We start from the raw sequence: 18013 nt of genomic DNA, 5'->3' as shown, positions 1-18013 counted from the left end.
ACCCGTAGCAAAAAGGTCTGCAAGTAGCCTCTTTTGAGAAGAGCTAGTGAGTGCTTGGTTCATGCGCCTTCACACATACACACCCCAAGTGCAGAGTGCAGCTTCAGTAACACAGCTGCTGGCCCAGGAGGGATAAAGTATCAGTACTGATCCCATTGCCCCATATAATTTTTGATATCTGTGATATTCAGGGGTTTTGTTTGTTTGTTTATAAACTGGACTTGTTTTTATGTATTTTAATTCTCATATCTGTAAACTGCTTTGAGATTACGTTGCTAATGGCAAGTGATACATAAATATTATTAAATACAAAGTAAATCAAATCGAATTGAATTGTCTAAGGCTTCAGCCACAGAGTGAAAACCAAAAAAAGAACATTCCCTGATTAAGTGGTAGGATTGTAAACAAGTAACAAGTTTGGAATGTTTGAAAGAACATAGGAAATACCCTGATGGAAGGGAGTTTTTTAGTCATTAGTATTAGCACTAGATTTCAATTCAATTATGAATTGCTTCTCATTAAACACCCTGAAGTGATTTTACAATAAAATCACATGTTAAACAATTTCTAGTAGCAACACATTGGGATAAAAATATTCCCTTAAAAGTCTTTTTGGAAAATTGAAGGTTCAAAGGTTATTTAACCAAAGGTTATTAAACTTGTGAGACTGGTAGCCTCTGTGCTTGCAGAAAACTCAAAAACACAACAAAGAGCCTTGTGGCACATTAAGAACTAGCACATTTTATGATGGCTGTCGACTAAAACTCGTGTTGCGCTATGATCTGCAGTTTTCTGATGTATTATGCCCACATGAATGTAGGGTTAGGGGGGATGTAGACAATGGAGTTAAATGGCAATAAAATGGAAATATCACAGTCTCACAATTCAGTTAGAGCTTAGATGAACTTTCCTCAACCCAATACCATTCAAATGCTGTTGGATTGCAACTCCTATCACCTCCGATTGTTGCATGCTGGCTAGGACTGATGGGAGTTAGAGTCCAACAGCATAAACTAGAGGGCAGCAGGCTAGAGTAGGCTGGTTTAATGTATGGTGCCACTTCTATTCAGCAATGCTAAAACGATTGCGATATCATGAATTATTGCCACTGTAGTCATTTTGCGTGCATCTAATAAAATTTCCACAGAAGTGACCTGCTTCACTGCAGCAGGGCAAGGGACTTATTGTTAGTGGGCCCCCTGCTGAGGAGCAACCATCCACAGATGCCCAACTATGCTCGCTTGTGGTACCAACTCCAATTTCCATTTAATTCCAGTCTTATATCCCCCACCTTCAAATGTATTTGCTCAGTGGGCAGGACACACATGCATGAATGGTGGGGGTGGTGTCTGCCCCCATTTCCCTGACACACATTATTTAAGCAGAGTTATAATGCCCAGATAGGGCTACAATATAGAACTGAAGGGTGTTCCAAGTGTTAATGAGTAGAAAAGCAGATTGCCTGTGGCTGGAATACGAAGATGAACTTATCCACATTTACCTTTTGCCTCACTCTTACACTTTAATCCTCTGTGCTCAAATGTGGGTTCCTCTCCAATTTTCCCTGTGGAAATATACACTTTAAACTGAAGTGAAACCAAACAGCAATTTGGGTTTTCCGTGGACTGCTGTTTGCTCCAATTGAGCTTTTAAGAGCAGCTTTTTGTGGGGAAAGCTGTGGGGTAAACAAAACAATACAAAAACAAAAGCACTCAGACATGGAGCTTTTAAATGTGGACAGTGCCTAGAAAGAGCAGAGGAAAGGTAAGTGTGGATAGGCCTGAGAGATTAACATTTCCGCTCCTAGTTCTTGCTGACATGATTAACAGAAATCCCTTTAGCCTCTCTGTTCTCCTGCTTGTGCCTCTGTGCAGCTCTGTTCTGCAAATACAATAGTCTTGTTCCAGTGCAATTTAATTGCAATTGTTAAAAATACACTGAGAGCCTCAAGTGTAAAGCAGTATAAAATGTTATTTTTGGAGTTCTATTGTTGCTTGAGGCTGCCTGGGTGCCAAGCAAAATATAACTAAAAACACATTTTTAAATCCACAGCCAAAAGCAACACAGACTCTAATGATGATGAAATGCTCTGCAAACACAACTAGAAAAACTTCTCCCACAGCTGCCACCCCCTTCCACCAATGCAGTTATTTAAAGAAAGGCTGCAATTTTATTAGGAACCCCGACCCACTGCAATCAATGAGACTCTCTGAAGAACATGAGCAGCCCCCTGTTGGATCATGTCCATGTCCCATCTAGTCCAGCAACCTGTTCTCATAGTGGCCAAACAGGTGCCCATGGGAAACACTCAAGCAGGACCAGAGCATAACATCACACTCCGCACCTGTGATTCCCCAGCAACTGGTAGTCGGAGGTATATTGACTCCAAAAGTGGAGGTACACCATACCCATTGTGGCTAGTAGCCATTGATCATCATATCCTCCATTTTGAAGCCATCTAAGTTGATCTTCCATATCAACGTGGCTAGGATTAGGCGTCAAAGAGAAAGTGGGGGATATCTAGTGCTGTGTCTGTTAAAAACTCAGTAGGGCCTGCCACCTCTGCTCACATTGCTCACCAAACCTGCCTTCCTGCCACACCCCCCCAAGCTCCATAACCTTTGCTAACCCCCTCCCTGTACACCTCGCCCCAAAGCCCTTCCCTTACAGCTTACCCCCGAAACCCTCCCCTCCCTCCTAGATATAAGAGCCTGCTGGATCAGGCCATTGGTCCATCTGGTCCAGAATCCTGTTCTCACAGTGGCCAACCATATACCCTAAGCAGGGCACAAGAGCACCCTCCCCTCCCGTGGTTTCTTGCAGCTGGTATTCAGAAGCATTACTGCATCCATCTGTGGAGTTCACACAGCCCGTTCTCCCATCCCCTCGCAGTTTCCACAACCCCACTCCCTGTCCCCTCATAGCTTGCTCCATCTATGCTCATTCCTGTTCATTCCCCACTCCCATCCCTGAGGCTTTCTTCTCTTGGCCGAGGTGGCGGCAGGATGAAGGGGAGAAACACTTTGTCGTCATCACCCCTGTTATGTTCTGGTGGACCAGAACATAACAGGATTTGCAGATACCCCCACTTCACCTTGCTGTTGCATATCCCTGAGATACTGGTGGCCTTGTAGTGGTTGGAGATAGTTCCTTCTTGCTGATTTTGCAGCTGGCACTGACATGGAGGAAAGGAATAGGAGGCAGAGAGAAGGGGAAGCTGACTGAGAAAGGGGAGAATCTGTGAGGAGAGGCAGAGCTTAATCTGAAACTTTTCCCAGTTACTCCTTCTCTCACCACCACCACCACGTGTTCTTTGTACCTTCTCACTTTGTGTCTCTATCTCCATGTAAGCTCCCTGGAAAATGGGGTGGTGGCCATGGAGTCTCGGCTCCTCTCAACACTACTTAAGTGTATGTAAAAACAGTTTGAATTTGGGCAGAAAGATCTTGCCACTCCCCTTGAAGCTCACCTTACCCACAGATTCACCTCAACTTCTCTGTGCCTGGGGCAGAAAAGAGCAAATGTACCCGCCTTCACCAAGTTTGGAGAGAGGGAGGTGTTCTGGCAGCAGTAAAAAGGGGGGGGGCATGGTGGCAGGGGGTAGTATATTCCCATTTCGGCTCATTTCCATTTTGGCCAACAGTGTCTCTGAGATTTGTTTCTGAGTAGACACTCATAAGGGGATTGTCTCATGAAAATGTGATCCCTGCAGAAATGAAAGTGACCCACTTCCAAAACAATGCGGAAATGTGTCGTGTGCACAGTTGCAACCCCAATTTTATATACTTCAGACTAATATGCCCCATTATACTGTAGGGCTTTTTGCAATCTTATTTGGGAGTAAGTTCCACTGAACAACGACTTACTTCTGAGTAAGCCAGCAGAGGAATGTCCATGGGGCTTACCTCTGAGCAGATGCACACACATTTGAACTCCTAGGCTACAATGCAATTCCTTAGCAAACTTAGATGGACAGATTGATTTCAGTGCAGCCGAAGAAACTTGTTGAGCATGGAGGTGAAGGTGGGGGGTGAGTGCTGATTATGTCCTCAGGTAATAGGGTGGGGAAAGCCCAGATTGAATTGGGGGGCTAAGAGGAAAGGAGCTAGTGGCCTAAGCAGAACAACCTAAATACCTGTAAAGCCATGTACGCTGAAATATAAGAGAAAACCTTCATACATAAATGATCCACTGCAAAAGTTCCTTCAGTTTTTTTTTATTCTTCTGTCATTCATCCAAGGGGTTGAAGATAAAGTTAATAATAATAACAAATTATTTTATTATTTATACATCGCCCATTTGGCTGGGTATATAAGTGGGTTTCTTTACCCCCCCCCCCCAACAACAACAACCAACAACTAGCCTGTAAAGGGAAGGCAAAGAAAGACTGAATGGCCCACGGTCACCCAGTGAGCTTCGTGGCTGCACTGGGAAATCGAATACATCGCTTCCTTTAAAAACCGCGAGGACCTAGCAGGAGGAGGGAACCTGTGGCCCGCCATGTGCCGATGGATTTCAGCTCCCACCAGCCCCAGTCTGCAAGGCCAGTGGTCGTAGTTGATGGGAGTGGTTGGAAACAACATAAAAACATAAAAAACATAAAAACAAACAACCCTGTACAGTATATAGGACCATGGCTTAGGCTTAATAGTTAATCAGTCCGCCTGTAAACGGAGGCGCGAGTGGAAATGGAAAGGCGGAATACAAGCAGCGAAGTAGGTGCAGGATGAGTTTCTCCTGTTCCCACAAGGAGGTGCGGGGAGGTGGGAACGGGACGCCGGAACTTACGCTATATTTCGGACTTGTGGAAGGGACGCCGGAGCCATTTGGGCGAAGAACGCGTGGCTGCCCGGAGCGCTTCAGCGGGTGCTCTAGTGACGGCGGGAACCACCAGGGCGGGTGGATGGTAATGCCGGTGACGGTCCGAAAACTCGCCTTACCATGGTAAGGGGTGGAGAATGGGCTCCAATCCCCCCCTCTGTCTCACAGGGGGATTCTACCCCATAGGAGCTCCCCTTCTCCTCCCCGCCCCCTGTCAGCACCCTTCTCCCTCCCTCTCCAAGCACGACTCCCCTTCTTAAATTGGCCGGGATAGAAACTGGAGAGGGCAATAAGTAGGTGGGTAAACAAATAAAATAAATGAAAACCCTGCCCTGTAGGACTACGGCGACCAACTTTTAAACACTCCGCGTCCTCCGAATTCTGTTCTCCCGCGTGTGTTTTGAGCACATGCAGAGTTCTTCTCCACTTCCTCCCGACACCCGCTAAAGGGAAGCATCAGCTTTTTCTTTTTAAAAAGAAACGACTGTGCATCCAACTAAGTTGGGTGGGTATTAAGTATACCCATTGAAATCATAGTCATGTCTGAATCTCAGTGGGTACGTTTTGAGTGGAACTTAGTTGGGTGCAGCCCAAAGTGTGTAGCTCTTAGCACATGTGCATAGTTCTTCCTCCACTTCCTGGCACACCTGTCCCACACTGCCTCATGAAGGACAGCATCCATTTCAAAAGGATGAAGTTGGTTTTTTTTTTATAAAAAAAAAATGTTTAAACGGTCTCCCTTCCCAAGAGTGACACATTTGAAAATAGGGAAGATTATCAAACATGTTTTTTTGTGTGCATCTCTGTGTTTGTTTTCTGGCTTTACATCCTCCCATTTTTGCAGCTGAGAATAAAATTCTACCTACTTCTTCCTAGCAATACCACCCATCTGCACCTTTCATATCAAACTGGCTTGCCAAGATTTTACCTCTGAAAGTTTGCTTCAAGAAGATATTTCTCACCTTTTTGCCCTAGCTCTTGTAAACCTTCCTTCCCCCCCATAGTTAATATCACCCCTTATTGCAAGGCTATTTCATGTACAAAACATTTATGTGTAGGAAATGGTGTGAAACAAGTCTGTGCATTTGTCATCTATAGGGATCATGCATGTATTCATTGAATTAGCTTTATGCGTGGAGCACAGCTGCAATGGGAGTTTGCAGCCTGGATGTGGAGGTTCAGTGAATTATAAATAACTGACAAAAGGGTTTCTAACATACAGTGGTGCCCCGCAAGACGAATGCCTCGCAAGACGAAAAACCTGCTAGACAAAAGGGTTTTCCGTTTTGGAGGTGCTTCGCAAGACGAATTCCCCTATGGGCTTGCTTCGCAAGACGAAAATGTCTTGCGAGTTTTCCCGACTTTTTTCCCCTCCCCCCCTTTTTCTAAGCCGCTTATCCGCTAAGCCTCTAAAAGCCGCTTGCTTCGCAAGACGAAAAAACCGCTAGACGAAGAGACTCGCGGAACAGATTCTTTTCGTCTTGCGAGGCACCACTGTACTTTTCTCCACTTAATTGTTTTCTGGGTGGGACTTGCTGGATATGTGAAGCAGGAAGCCGAAAGCAGGGGTCAAATTTCTGGAAACAGTGGAAGAGATTGCATTTTTTTTCTTTTTCCTCATCCTATATTTTGCTGAAAGTTTTTTTTTTTTTTTTTTTTTGCCAAATCAGAACTCACTGGTTCCTTCTTTCCCTTTCTCTGTGCAATCCGTAATGGATATTGTACCTTTAGGTTGCATCTATATCCCTTTTCCAACCTTTGTTTTGTATAGCATCCTCCTTTCTCCTAGATACTTTCCACGCCAAACTTTCTCCAGTAAATATCAGAAGTTCCTACTTGGTGTTTTTGTTCTCTTCTTTTTAGGTACCTGTCTTAATCTTATTTATTGCATTTATATCCCAATTTGCTTCCATTGTGGAACTCGGGGCAGTGTTGTGCATTATGTTTCCAGGGAATCCAAGTATTGACCAGCAAGGCTGCCGTATCCTGCATCTTCAGTCCATGCATCATTATTCAATGTGTACCCATTCTCCTGGACTCTTTCCACACTGCTTTTGTTCTTTCATGTGTTTCTTACCTACATTTGCCTCTGGAACCCTGTTGGGGATGAAACAGGTATGGGAAAAGTCAGGGAAAGAGAAGGATTAAAGAACTGCTGTTCTCTATTGCAAAGTTTCTCCTGTTTCATCTTTCTTTTTTGCAATGGTGTAGGGGGCCCCATCATCAGAGTAATGCAGCTTAACATATAATTAGGCCCTCATGATACTTCCCGGAAACTTTATTGCACCTGCCCTTTCTAGTCATACCCTGGAACACGTAGGAAACCTGTGGCCATTCATATGTTGCTGGATTACATCCCCAGTCATCCCTGACCACTGGCCATGCTGGCTGGAGCTGTTGGGAGCTGGAGTCCAGCAAAAGCTGGGTTTCTCATCAATTCCCTTGAAAGTTCTTCCAGGTTCTCTTTCGAGCTGGTGTCATCTTCAGTTATTCCAGATCTTTCTCCTCCTGTGAGGTGGCTTTTCATAGCTGATGTGGTCTGACCAAGGCAGAATAAAGTACTATTACTTCTCTTCATCAAGACACTAGACTTCTGTTGATGCAGTCTAGAATAGCATTAGCTTTTTTTGCTGCTGCATCACACTGTAGACTCATGCTAAATGTGTGGTCTACTAAGACCTCCAGATCCTTTTCACATGTACTACTGGCAAGCCAGGTGTCCTCCATCTTATCTTTGTGCAGCTGGTTATTCCTGCCTAAGTGCAGAAGATGACGTATGTCCCTACTGAAATTTATTTTGTTCATTTTAGCCCAGTTCTCCAATCTGTTAAGGTCATATTGCATCCTGTTTCTTTCTTCAGTTGCTTTAGCTACCCCTCCCAGTTTAGTGTCATCTGCAATTTGGATCAGCATCGCCTCAGTTCTTTCACCCAACTCATTTAGATAGACATTGAACAAAAACGGACCCAGGACAGAATCCTACAATACTCAACTTGTCCCTGTTTTGCAGGATAACAACGAATAACTAGTAAGCACTCTTTGGATTCAGACACTCAGCCAGCTACAAATTCACCTAAAAGTTACCTTGTCCAGTCTATATTTTACTAGTTTCTCCACAAGAATATCATGGGGGACTTTTTCAAGAGCCTTACTGAAATCAAGATACACCACATTCACAGCTTGTAACTCTTATCAAATAAAGAAATGATATTTGTCAGGCCTGACTTGTTTTTGAGAAACCCATGCTGGGTTTTAATAATCACATCATCCTTTTCTAAGTGCTCACAGATCAATTATTTAATAAGCTGTTCTAGGACCTTTCCTTCTATCAATAAGCTCACTAGTTGGTAGTTATCTGGGACTTCTTTCTCTCCCTTTTGAAGATGGGGACAACTTTTTGCCCACCTCCTGCCTGCAGGGACCTCACCTTTTCTAGAATTTTCAAAGGTTATAGACCAGAGGTTCTGAGATTACATGTGGAAGCACCTTTGGTACCCTTGGATGCATCTCATCAGGTCCTGGAGATTTAAATTCATATGAGGCAGCTAGATGTTTCCTTACCACCTTTTTTCCTGCCTTGGGCTGCAGCCCCACCTTGCATCATTTATTCTATTATTGGCAGGTTGGGCACTGCCTTCATTTTGGGTGGAGACAGAAGCAAAGTAGCTGTTGAGTTGAGCAGTTCTGCCTTCTGACACCCAATAGCTTTTCTCCATCTTCAGCATGCAGAGGGAGATTATGAGGGGAGTGATTGTTGCTTGTTAAAAATATGTACATCTGTTAAAATGCTTTGGAGTGCATAATGCTGCTGTGGCATTTGTCTAATGATGTCTTGAGATGATGGGTTTATAGTTGGGAACCATGGAGGAAAAAGAGAAATGTGAATTTAAAAAGATACAATAAGCATCCTGTGTGGGAGATCAAGCCCTTGCTTGGCAATGGAAAACTATGAAGGTGATCCATTCTAACGAAGTGGGACCTGATTAACATCAAGGGAAAAGGCATGGTTGAAAGGATGCTTATCAGGTCTGGGTTTGGTCTGTGCCAGGATGGGAGAACACCCAGGAACACCATGTAAACCATCTTTATCTCCATTGTGGAATAGAAATGTGATAATAATAGTAATAATAGTAATAATAGTAATAATAGTAATAATACTTGACATTAAGTTGCCTTAAATATAAATGACCAGAGCACTTGCATGCACTCCCACAATTAAGCATAGCAGATGGAGGGCTGAGAGAACAGTAAATCTGAAGAAGTATTGATACAGATGGGACAAAGGTGGCATGCTCATATCTCCATACTCCCTCCCCAAGGAGTCATGCTCTACCCATCTTCTCCCATTTCCATCCATGCTTTGAACATTCCCCAGCTCCAGTGTAATTAATTATGTGCTCTTGAAGCCCACTTTGCTTCCAAAGCAAAGTACTTTCCAGCTGTAGCTCTTGGCTGCATCTGTTCTTGCAATAGCCTGACAACCTTCCCCAGCCTAGTGCCCTCCAGATGTTTTGGGCTGCAATTCCTGTCGGCTCAGGTAACTGAGATGGAGAATTGCAGTCTAAAAGTTTCCACATTTGTGAAATAGTCCACTAAAAGGGGAAATGCCTAGCTCCATGTTGCCCTTGATTAATTGTCAACTGGGTCACTTGCCAGAAGACTTATCCACCATGCATGAATTCTTGAATGTGGGGTGGAATGTTTAATTTCTTCGTAATTTTGAGATATAAATATGGATATGCTGTTGTTGGGATGTCTAATAAGTCACATGAATTAATTTTGCTGGACATAACTTTTCAGTGATTTTGCCATATTTTTATTATTATTTTTGGTCCCAGATGGATATTTTGCTTAAGAGAATGTAGTTATCTTTGTTTTATAAATACACACCCCTCAATCCATATCCTTTTGAATTTTACCAGAAAAGTGAATAACTGCACTGGCTATACATTTTATAATGAAAGACATTATTGATGGTTATTTTACTTGCTGTATTTATGGACCATCCTTCTACCATAACTGCCCCCAATGTGGTTTTACAAAAAAGAAAAAGAGATTTCAAAACAGTTCACGCAATTACAGTCTTAAAAATAAATCTAGCAATCATTTGGCAAAAATAGCAGCAGTCAAATAGGAATAACAGCAGGAGAGTCAAAACAGAGTGTCAGAACAAGTAACAGTACAATAATAACTATTAATTTCATTTCTGAAGGCAAAAAAATAGAGAAGAGAATTGTAGTTGCATGTCACAGAATGCCCCATTTCTTGCTTAGGTAGGCAGCCTGTTGTTCCTAATTTCAAAAGCCTTCAGCAAGCAGTCAGTTCAGATCTCTTGTAAGAGTAATCTGCCCCATGTCCAATATCTTGCACGGTGTGAAGGCTTAGGTTCGGGGGGGGGGGGAGAGATAGCGAAATGTCAGAAAAAGAGAAAAAAGATTGGATGGGAGAAAGAAAGAAAGAGGGGCAGACACATACTTTGCATGGTGTTCTAGACCACTGCTTGCTTGATTACCTCGAGCCCTGGTTTCTTGGAAATGAGCAGCATGCTTGTGCACACTGCCCGGTTGCTCTTGCTTCATTTCTCCCTTGGCACAAGCACAAAAAACAATCATGACAAACAAGCATGACTCCCTACCACATCTGAGCCAAGGATTGGGGTGTCTCCAATATAAGTGAGTATTCATAAGCCAATAACAAGCCATTTTTAAAGCTGGCTAGTGCTCATAGCTTTTAAAGGAGAAAGACCTGTGATTCAGATGTTTTGAGAAGTGAAGCTTAATTGCAGTGTCCTAGTCTCTTCTTCCACTGACTATGGGATAGGAATGAAGGAGGAATGGTCAGGTAAGGAGCAGGAGTTGATTAAGAACTTAAGAACAGTCCTGCAGGATCTGGCCAAGCTGTCATTCTAGTCCAGCATCCTGTTCTTACAGTAACCAGCTAGATGCTTGTGGCAAACCAGCTAGATGCTTGTGGGAAACCAGCAAGCACAAGAGCCCTCTCCCTTCCTGTGGTTTCCAACAACTTCTATTCATGAGCATTGCTGCCTCCAGCAATGGAGGGAGAACGTAGCCATCATGACCGTTCTTGATGCTCAGAAGATTGCTTCACAGGAGAAGGACAAGCATGATCTAGTCTATGCTCTGTGTAGAGGAGTGGAATGCCCGCAGTTCTTCACATGTGGGAGATAATGGTTCAGTGGCTGGGCAAATCGGCTCACAGAACTACATTTCAGGGTTTGACTTTAGTGAAAAACTATTGACCGTTATTGAACAATGATAATAAATTATTTACATTGATTTTGTCACAAAGATTTAAAAAGTTTTTAAAATATTTCATTCATCATGATCAATGTGGCTATTGGCCAAGAGACGTCGCCTGGAACACATTATGTATTTTGGAATATCTGAATTGCCACAGTGAGAAACAAGCTGCTTTGATATTTTGGAATGCAGGAAAAGCCTTTGACAATGTGAATTGGGTATTCTTGTTTAGAGTATAGCAAGAAATGAACTTTGGGGATAACTTTATTAAATGGATAATACCTATTTATACATCACAGAAGGCCCAGATAATTGTTAATGGAGAACTGATAAAACCATGCAAAATATAGAAGGGGACAAGGCATGGGTGTCCATGGTTCCCACTGCTTTTCATTTTGGTCTTGGTAGTCTTGCTAAGAGACATTACACAATATGAGAAAATGATGAGAGTAAAGATCCAAAAAGAAACTTATAAGTAACAGGCATTTGATGGAAACTTGATGTTAGTTCTGGAAAATCTGCTACAGGGAGTAGAGATTCTTATGGATAAACTAATTTTGATATGTTACCAGGCTTTAAGGTTAATCACCAGAAAATGAAAATGTTAATAAAGAATATGACAACAGAAACCAGGGCTCCAAATTGGGAAAAAGTAAAATATTTGGATGTTGTTATGTCAAATCTCAAATTGTATGTTGTTTCAAAATAATTATGTTAAGACATGGGCTGAAATTTTGAAAAAAATATGTCAAGGTGGGAAGCTAAAAATGGTTAGAATCTCAGTGATAAAGATGAATGTTTTGCCTAGAACAGGGGTGTCAAGCTCAAATTCATTGGGGGCCGCATCAGCAGTTTGGTCACCCTCAAAGGGCCGGTTGTATCTGTAGGACTATGTGTCCACTCTTTATTATCATAAAATTTTAAGCAGAATAATAAGCAGACCCCCCCCCCCTAATAAGCAGACCCCCCCCCCACATACATCATATGTACTTACAGTACAGGAGAGAAGGGTTCAGGCAGCCGTTGGATCTGTCACATCACAGGATGGCATGCGCTCAATGTAAAAACAAGTGGAGGTTTCCTGAATGCATGTAAAGTGGAGGTTTCCTGTGTAGAACGGCTGGCGCCGCTAGAGGGCAGACGTTCTCTGGCTTGTAGGCTGCCTCGCATGCACTGAAAAGGCGGCTTTCTTGTGTCAAAAAAAAAAAAAAAGCGAGAATAAAAGGTGAAGGCTGGCGGCCGGTGGCGGCTACACGGGCCACATGACGAGGTCTGGCGGGCCAGATTCGGCCCGCGGTCCTTGTGTTTGACACCCGTGGCCTAGAATGATGCCTTTATTTCAAACAATACCTATTTTGACTAATGATTTCTGTTTAAACTGACAGAAAGATTAATCTAAGTTTTTATTTCAGGGGAAAAAACCACGAGTTAAAATCAAAGTATTGCAAGATGCAAAGGATTGGGTTTACCTGATTTGAAATTGTACTTTGCAGCTAGTTGCTTAGGGTGGAAGAAGGAATGGCTGACATTGAGAAATAAGAGATTTTTGGAACTAGAAGGATGTGAGTTGAGGTTTGGATGCCATGGATATTTGTGGTACGTTAAAGTTAAAAGTTAATGTGGATTTCAAAAATAACTTTATTAGATGTGCCTTATTAAGAATCTGGAATAGAAATAAACCTAGGTTATGTACAAAGACATTGTTATGGATTTCACCACAAGAAGCCTTTTATAGAAAAGAGGTGACAGGCAAAGAGAAATGATTAACCTATCAAGACTTCTTAAGAGTGGAACCAAGGAGATGGTAAAATTAAAACAAGGGAACTTTTAGCACTGGAAGGTGATAGCTTCCAGTGGTTTTCTCATCTACAACTAACGGAGAATCAAGCTGGATAAAAAGACTTTGGTGTAGAACAAAAAAACATTTTGAAATACAGTTGTGTACAAATGATGAACATCATGTTGCAAAAATGTATAAACTTTGGTTGAAATTGAAATTTAATCTAACACTTGATTAAATGTGGATTTTTTTTGGTTGTAATAGATTGAACGTATGTGGATGAAAGTGCTAAGATTTACATTGTGTTATGGTCTTAAAGATTTTTTAAATATACTGATGTATCAATGGTATACAGTCCTACCTTGATTTTCTAGCAGGATGCGTTCCGGAAATCCGTCCAACTTCCGAAACATTTGGAAACCAAGGCACGGCTTCTGATTGGCCGCAGGAGTGTCCTGCAGTCACTTGGAAGCCGCGCCGGACGTTCAGCTTCCGAGGCAAAGTTCGCAAACTGGAACACCTACTTCTGGGTTTGTGATGTTTGAGTTCCGAGTTGTTTGTAAACTAAGTTATTTGAAAACCAAGGTACAGTGGTACCTCGATTTATGAACTTAATCCATTCTGGAAGTCAATTCTTACACCAAAACCGTTCTTAAACCGAGGCACACTTTCCCTAATGAGGCCTCCTGCTGTTGGTGCCCTTCCACCATTCAGATTCCATTCTTAGACCGAGGTAAAATTCTCAAACCAAGACACTATTTCTGGTTTTGCAGAGTTTGTAAACCAAATCGTTAAACCGGACTGTTCTTAAACTGAGGTACCACTGTACGACTCTATAACTCTGGCAGTTATTCGGAATGTATAAAGATGTTCCAAATGTTTGCTGAAAGTGTGAAAAAGATGAAGGGACATATTATCATGCTTGGTGTACTTGTAAAAAAGCTAAGAAATATTGGATACAAATTTAGAAGTTTTTAAAGGTTAAAATTCAGTTGAAGCCAGAATTTTTCCTGCTAAGGATAATGGAAATACAATTAGAAAAGGACCGTGAAACATTATTTCAATATATGATTACAGCAATGAGATATTCACAAAGATTCATCACTACCTACTATGGAGGAATAGTTGTTAAAATTATTGGACTTAGTTCAGATGGTGAAGTTGATGTGTTTAATTAGAGAAAAATCATTGTTGAAATTTACTAAAGATTGTTATAGATTTTTGGCGTGAAAAGAAAATGAGCATGTGATATCTGGGTTTGAGGATTGAAGAAATTAGTGGTCTACAGGAAGTGGAATAATTGGGTGGATCCACTTGGAGTGGATGTTTTGATTAATTCTCTCTATATAGCTGACAGACAAAAATGGGAAATTATTCTTTTTTCTTTTCTTTTTTCTTTGTGTTTTTATTTAGATTAGTATTTTTATCTTTAAAATTCTAAAAAGATATTGGATATACGGTATTAATTTTTGTATATCTTTTTTCAAACTTCAATAAAACCTCTTGGGAAAAATAACATGTTAGCAGTCTTTATTCTAGATTTACATCTGTGCTGAAAGAGAGGAGAAGCCAGAATATTTAGGATGGTTATCACCTAATTAAACGGAGAAGTGACTTATCCCATGAGTTTTAGTTGAGTAATTATTAAATTTCCATATGGAAGAAGACAATATTTTGGAAAGAGAATAGGGAAATTGTTCTTGAACAGTAGGCTTCAACCTTTTCAGACCTAGGACCCACTTTTAACACAAGCATGCATTTGAGGACCCATTTATTAATCTTTAACCATATATTTGTATCCTGGTAGTGCTCCTGTTGCAACCCTTCTTGGATCAGGCCCACCAGTTGAAGCATTGCATCCTGCATGGGAGATAAAGGAGGCGTTCTCCTTAAGATGGTACATGCCCTCTTCGGTGTTTGTAATTATACATGCAATAGAAATTAAAGGTAACATGTTTTAAAAAACCATTTTGGGGCATTTTTTCATCAGTCATAAGTTTTAAATTGCTTTGTCTTAACATGCTAAGGCTGCAATCCTATATACTCACTTTCCTTACTTCTTCCCAGACATACAAATAATTAAGCTGTGAATTTTGCTGCTGTAATTAGCTGCTTTGTTTTAAACTATGCATTTCTTTTTGAAGACTTTTGTCTGTAAATACCTTCTGGGACTCTTTAAATCGTTGAAGTGAAAATAGACTGACAAAACCCAACATTTTACTCAAGGCCATGTTCACACATAGAATCATAGCACTATGCCATAAAGGAGGTGTAAGGAACCTCAAGCTCGGGGGCTAAATGTGGCTCCTCGGTCTTCTCTGTCTGGTCCTTAGCAGTTTCCTCAGGCCACACTCCTTCCCTGGCTATACCCCTCATTGGCCTGCTCCATGCTCTTGAGGGTTTTGCCTGTCTGGAATATGTCCTAGAACTCTGACCATACCTCTTCCTTTCCTGGATAGAAACTAGTCTGCTGTACAAAAGTAACATTTACATTTGTTGTTCTGGCCCTGCTCACCAGTGATTGTTGTTGGGGGCGAAACAAACCCTGATCCCAGGTTCTGATATCTGTATCATTTGTGGTTTATTTATCCGCTTGCGCAAAGAGGGGAGTGAATCGGGAGCACATGGGCAGTTCATGGTGTGACTTACTAAACATTATGATTTATTGTTACCTGCAAACATGGCCAAGAAGTGGCAATTTATATATTTTACTCAGAGCAGTGTCTTAAGAAAGAAAAAAAAAAGAGCAAGGCTTCTGCATCCTTGAACCACAAACAGAGGATGTGCCTTCAGAATCTTTACAGTAAGGTTTTATATGTGCCAAGGATAATAAATCAGTTCTAACTTTGCCCATGAATGGATTTCATTGCACTGTAAAATGAACTGTTGTAGCAAAGCAATTACTCTGTGAAAGATGGGAGAGAACAAGAAGTTCTTCAGCAAATAAAGTAGGAAAGGAGGCTTTAAATAACTGGATGAAGTTTTGTTGCATCTCATAGTAGTAAAGTAACATGGCAAATGTGTGCTTTGTATTAAGAACCTGGGTCTGGTTTAGATCCAGCCTTTTTGAGCTTTAAGTGCAGCTATGAGTCACTTGCTTCTGATAAGACTCCTCCAGGGCCTGTGAAGCTGGTTTCATGTGGACATTCTATAGACAATTTTTACGATCTGTATATAGTGTTATTCTTAAATCCCCCTCTTCGGGAGTACTAACATACTTGTCAAATAAACCAGTATCCTGCATTCTTCCATGTCTGGCTAAAGATGGTTGTTGCTGGTTTTCTTAACAGCTTGCTGGCTTGGGCTAGACTCTGTCACTGAATTGCTTTTTGAAGTAGTTTGTGCTTGTAGAATTCAAACTGGAAAATACAGCAGTCTATATATGGACTCTGCATCTTGTGCTGTTGTTTTGACTTCTCAGCCCTGCTGGTTTTCTGGTAGTCTTTGGCCTTGGCCTTTTCTCTTTAGGGTCTGTTGGATTTCATACCTGATCCTTCTGCCCCAAGGATTTGTATGACGAAAGCTGCGTGGGAAATGCATGTTTGTTCTCCTGAGCAAGAGACTGTGTTTTGGTTCTGCGGCAGGCTGCCTCCCACAGTCACATTCTTATCATGGGTGTATGAATGAAGTTGGAAAACACTACGAAACAATGTGAACACCCAGTTACCTGCTCAATTTTCAGGGCTTTGGAATGTCTCCCCTAGGAGCTGCTTCTTAAGCAAAATGTAATATCTATTTAAGTATGTATCTCAAAATACGGTGTGTAAATGAAACAAATAATCATAAAACATTTTGTATTAAAGACTTGCCCTAAATTGGCTGAAGCTCCTGGTGTGTATGAAGTTTAGTAGCAAAGGTGGGTTGGTTTCACCTTTATAAGTAGAATGGCCCTCAAGTACAGCATTCAAAATCCTCCAGGCGCCAGGCACATTTTGCAACTGGAATGTTCTGTCATGGTCATGTGGGCCCTCATCTGTAGCCACATGTGGTATAAGCAAGACTTAACTTGGCCACCTCATTGCTGCCTGTGAGAACTGAGTAGTTGTGGGTTGTTGTCTTCCTTTGTGGTTGGGGTAGAGTTGATTGTGTTATGTTTTACTGGACTATTGATTTTTGTATTTATTTGGATGCTGTTTTTGATGACTTAGGCATTACCTGGAAAAGCAGATTAGAAATATTTTTCAAAATAGAAAACACACACAAAACCTGGGTCCTCCTGCCCCTGCCTCTAGATTCAAGTGGTACAGCCCAGATATAGGAAGGTCAGCCACTTCAGGAATTGCTAGGCCTTGCAGGAACTTGCACTAGATACCAGCTGGCTCCAAGCCCCCCAACCCCCTGGCCTTAAATAACCATTTTCTAATCCAAAGGCCCTGTAGCACATTACGTTTTGTGGCCAGCCTGTGTAATCCTTCAGATGCTTTCTGAAACATTTAGCTAACCGCTGCCCTGTCATTTTCCTAGGAAACCATCATGTTCCCCGTAAAGGTCACTTCTGCTTGCTCCTTGCCTCCTGTTGGTTATTAATTTTATTAAATGCATGTTGCCCACAGCTTGTTCTTCAAATAAAATACCACTTTAAAAAGGTGCATTTAAAATAGAAGTGAAAGAAAGTTGCGCCTGTCACTTAGGGTGAACAATTGGCCTTGGATTCTGAAATGACTGGAGTGCATTAATACTAGCTGCTGGAGCAGCAGCAGCAGGCTTCTTCAAAATAGCAAAGCTTTCTGGTTGTGGTGATTGGTTTTTAATGGAAATAAAGCCTATCTGTAGACACCTGTTGCACTGAAACCAGTGTTCGAAATTAGCCAGGCATCAGGTGCATTTAGCACCTGACTATCGGCCACTTGTGACCAAGTGAAGATGCCTAGGCACCAGGATGGCAGCTGACATCTCCACCATCAAGAGGTGCGTGCCTGGGGATTCTTGGATCGTGACTGTTTTCACACACTAATCCTGTAGAATTCTATCAGTTATATTTTAGCTGCACAATCAGTATGAATTTCAGGAACCTAAATGCAGCGAACAATGTTATAGTTAATTGTTGTAGCTTGTCATCACTTACCCCACCCCACTGCCCAGCTTACAGTTGTGAAGAGGGCACATGGGTAAGAGCACCAGAGATGCTAGTATGTGTTAGTTGCCCCACATT

The 18013-nt window shown here is 41.8% G+C and overlaps 1 protein-coding gene across 3 annotated transcripts in view; it reads left to right on the top strand.

The window, feature by feature from the left end:
- Positions 1-4360: 4360 nt before the first annotated feature.
- The window catches only part of LOC307207495 (ubiquitin carboxyl-terminal hydrolase 12-like), a 50657-nt gene continuing 37004 nt past the window's right edge, over positions 4361-18013 (top strand). The window contains exon 1 of one of the 3 annotated variants that reach the window (XM_079961447.1): positions 4361-4944. Coding sequence is in view for 2 of the 3 variants with exons in the window: in XM_079961442.1 (XP_079817568.1) it covers positions 4942-4944 (3 nt within the window). In the remaining variant the exon portion in view is untranslated. The remainder of the gene's footprint in view (positions 4945-18013) is intronic. The other 2 variants (XM_079961442.1, XM_079961443.1) reach the window with 2 other exon arrangements.

The sequence above is a fragment of the Podarcis cretensis genome, assembly GCF_951804945.1.
Source record: "Podarcis cretensis genome assembly, chromosome: Z".
Lineage (NCBI taxonomy): Eukaryota > Metazoa > Chordata > Lepidosauria > Squamata > Lacertidae > Podarcis > Podarcis cretensis.
The sequence above is the reverse complement of the archived record's forward strand: the minus strand, read 5'-3'. Positions and strand labels throughout refer to the sequence as shown.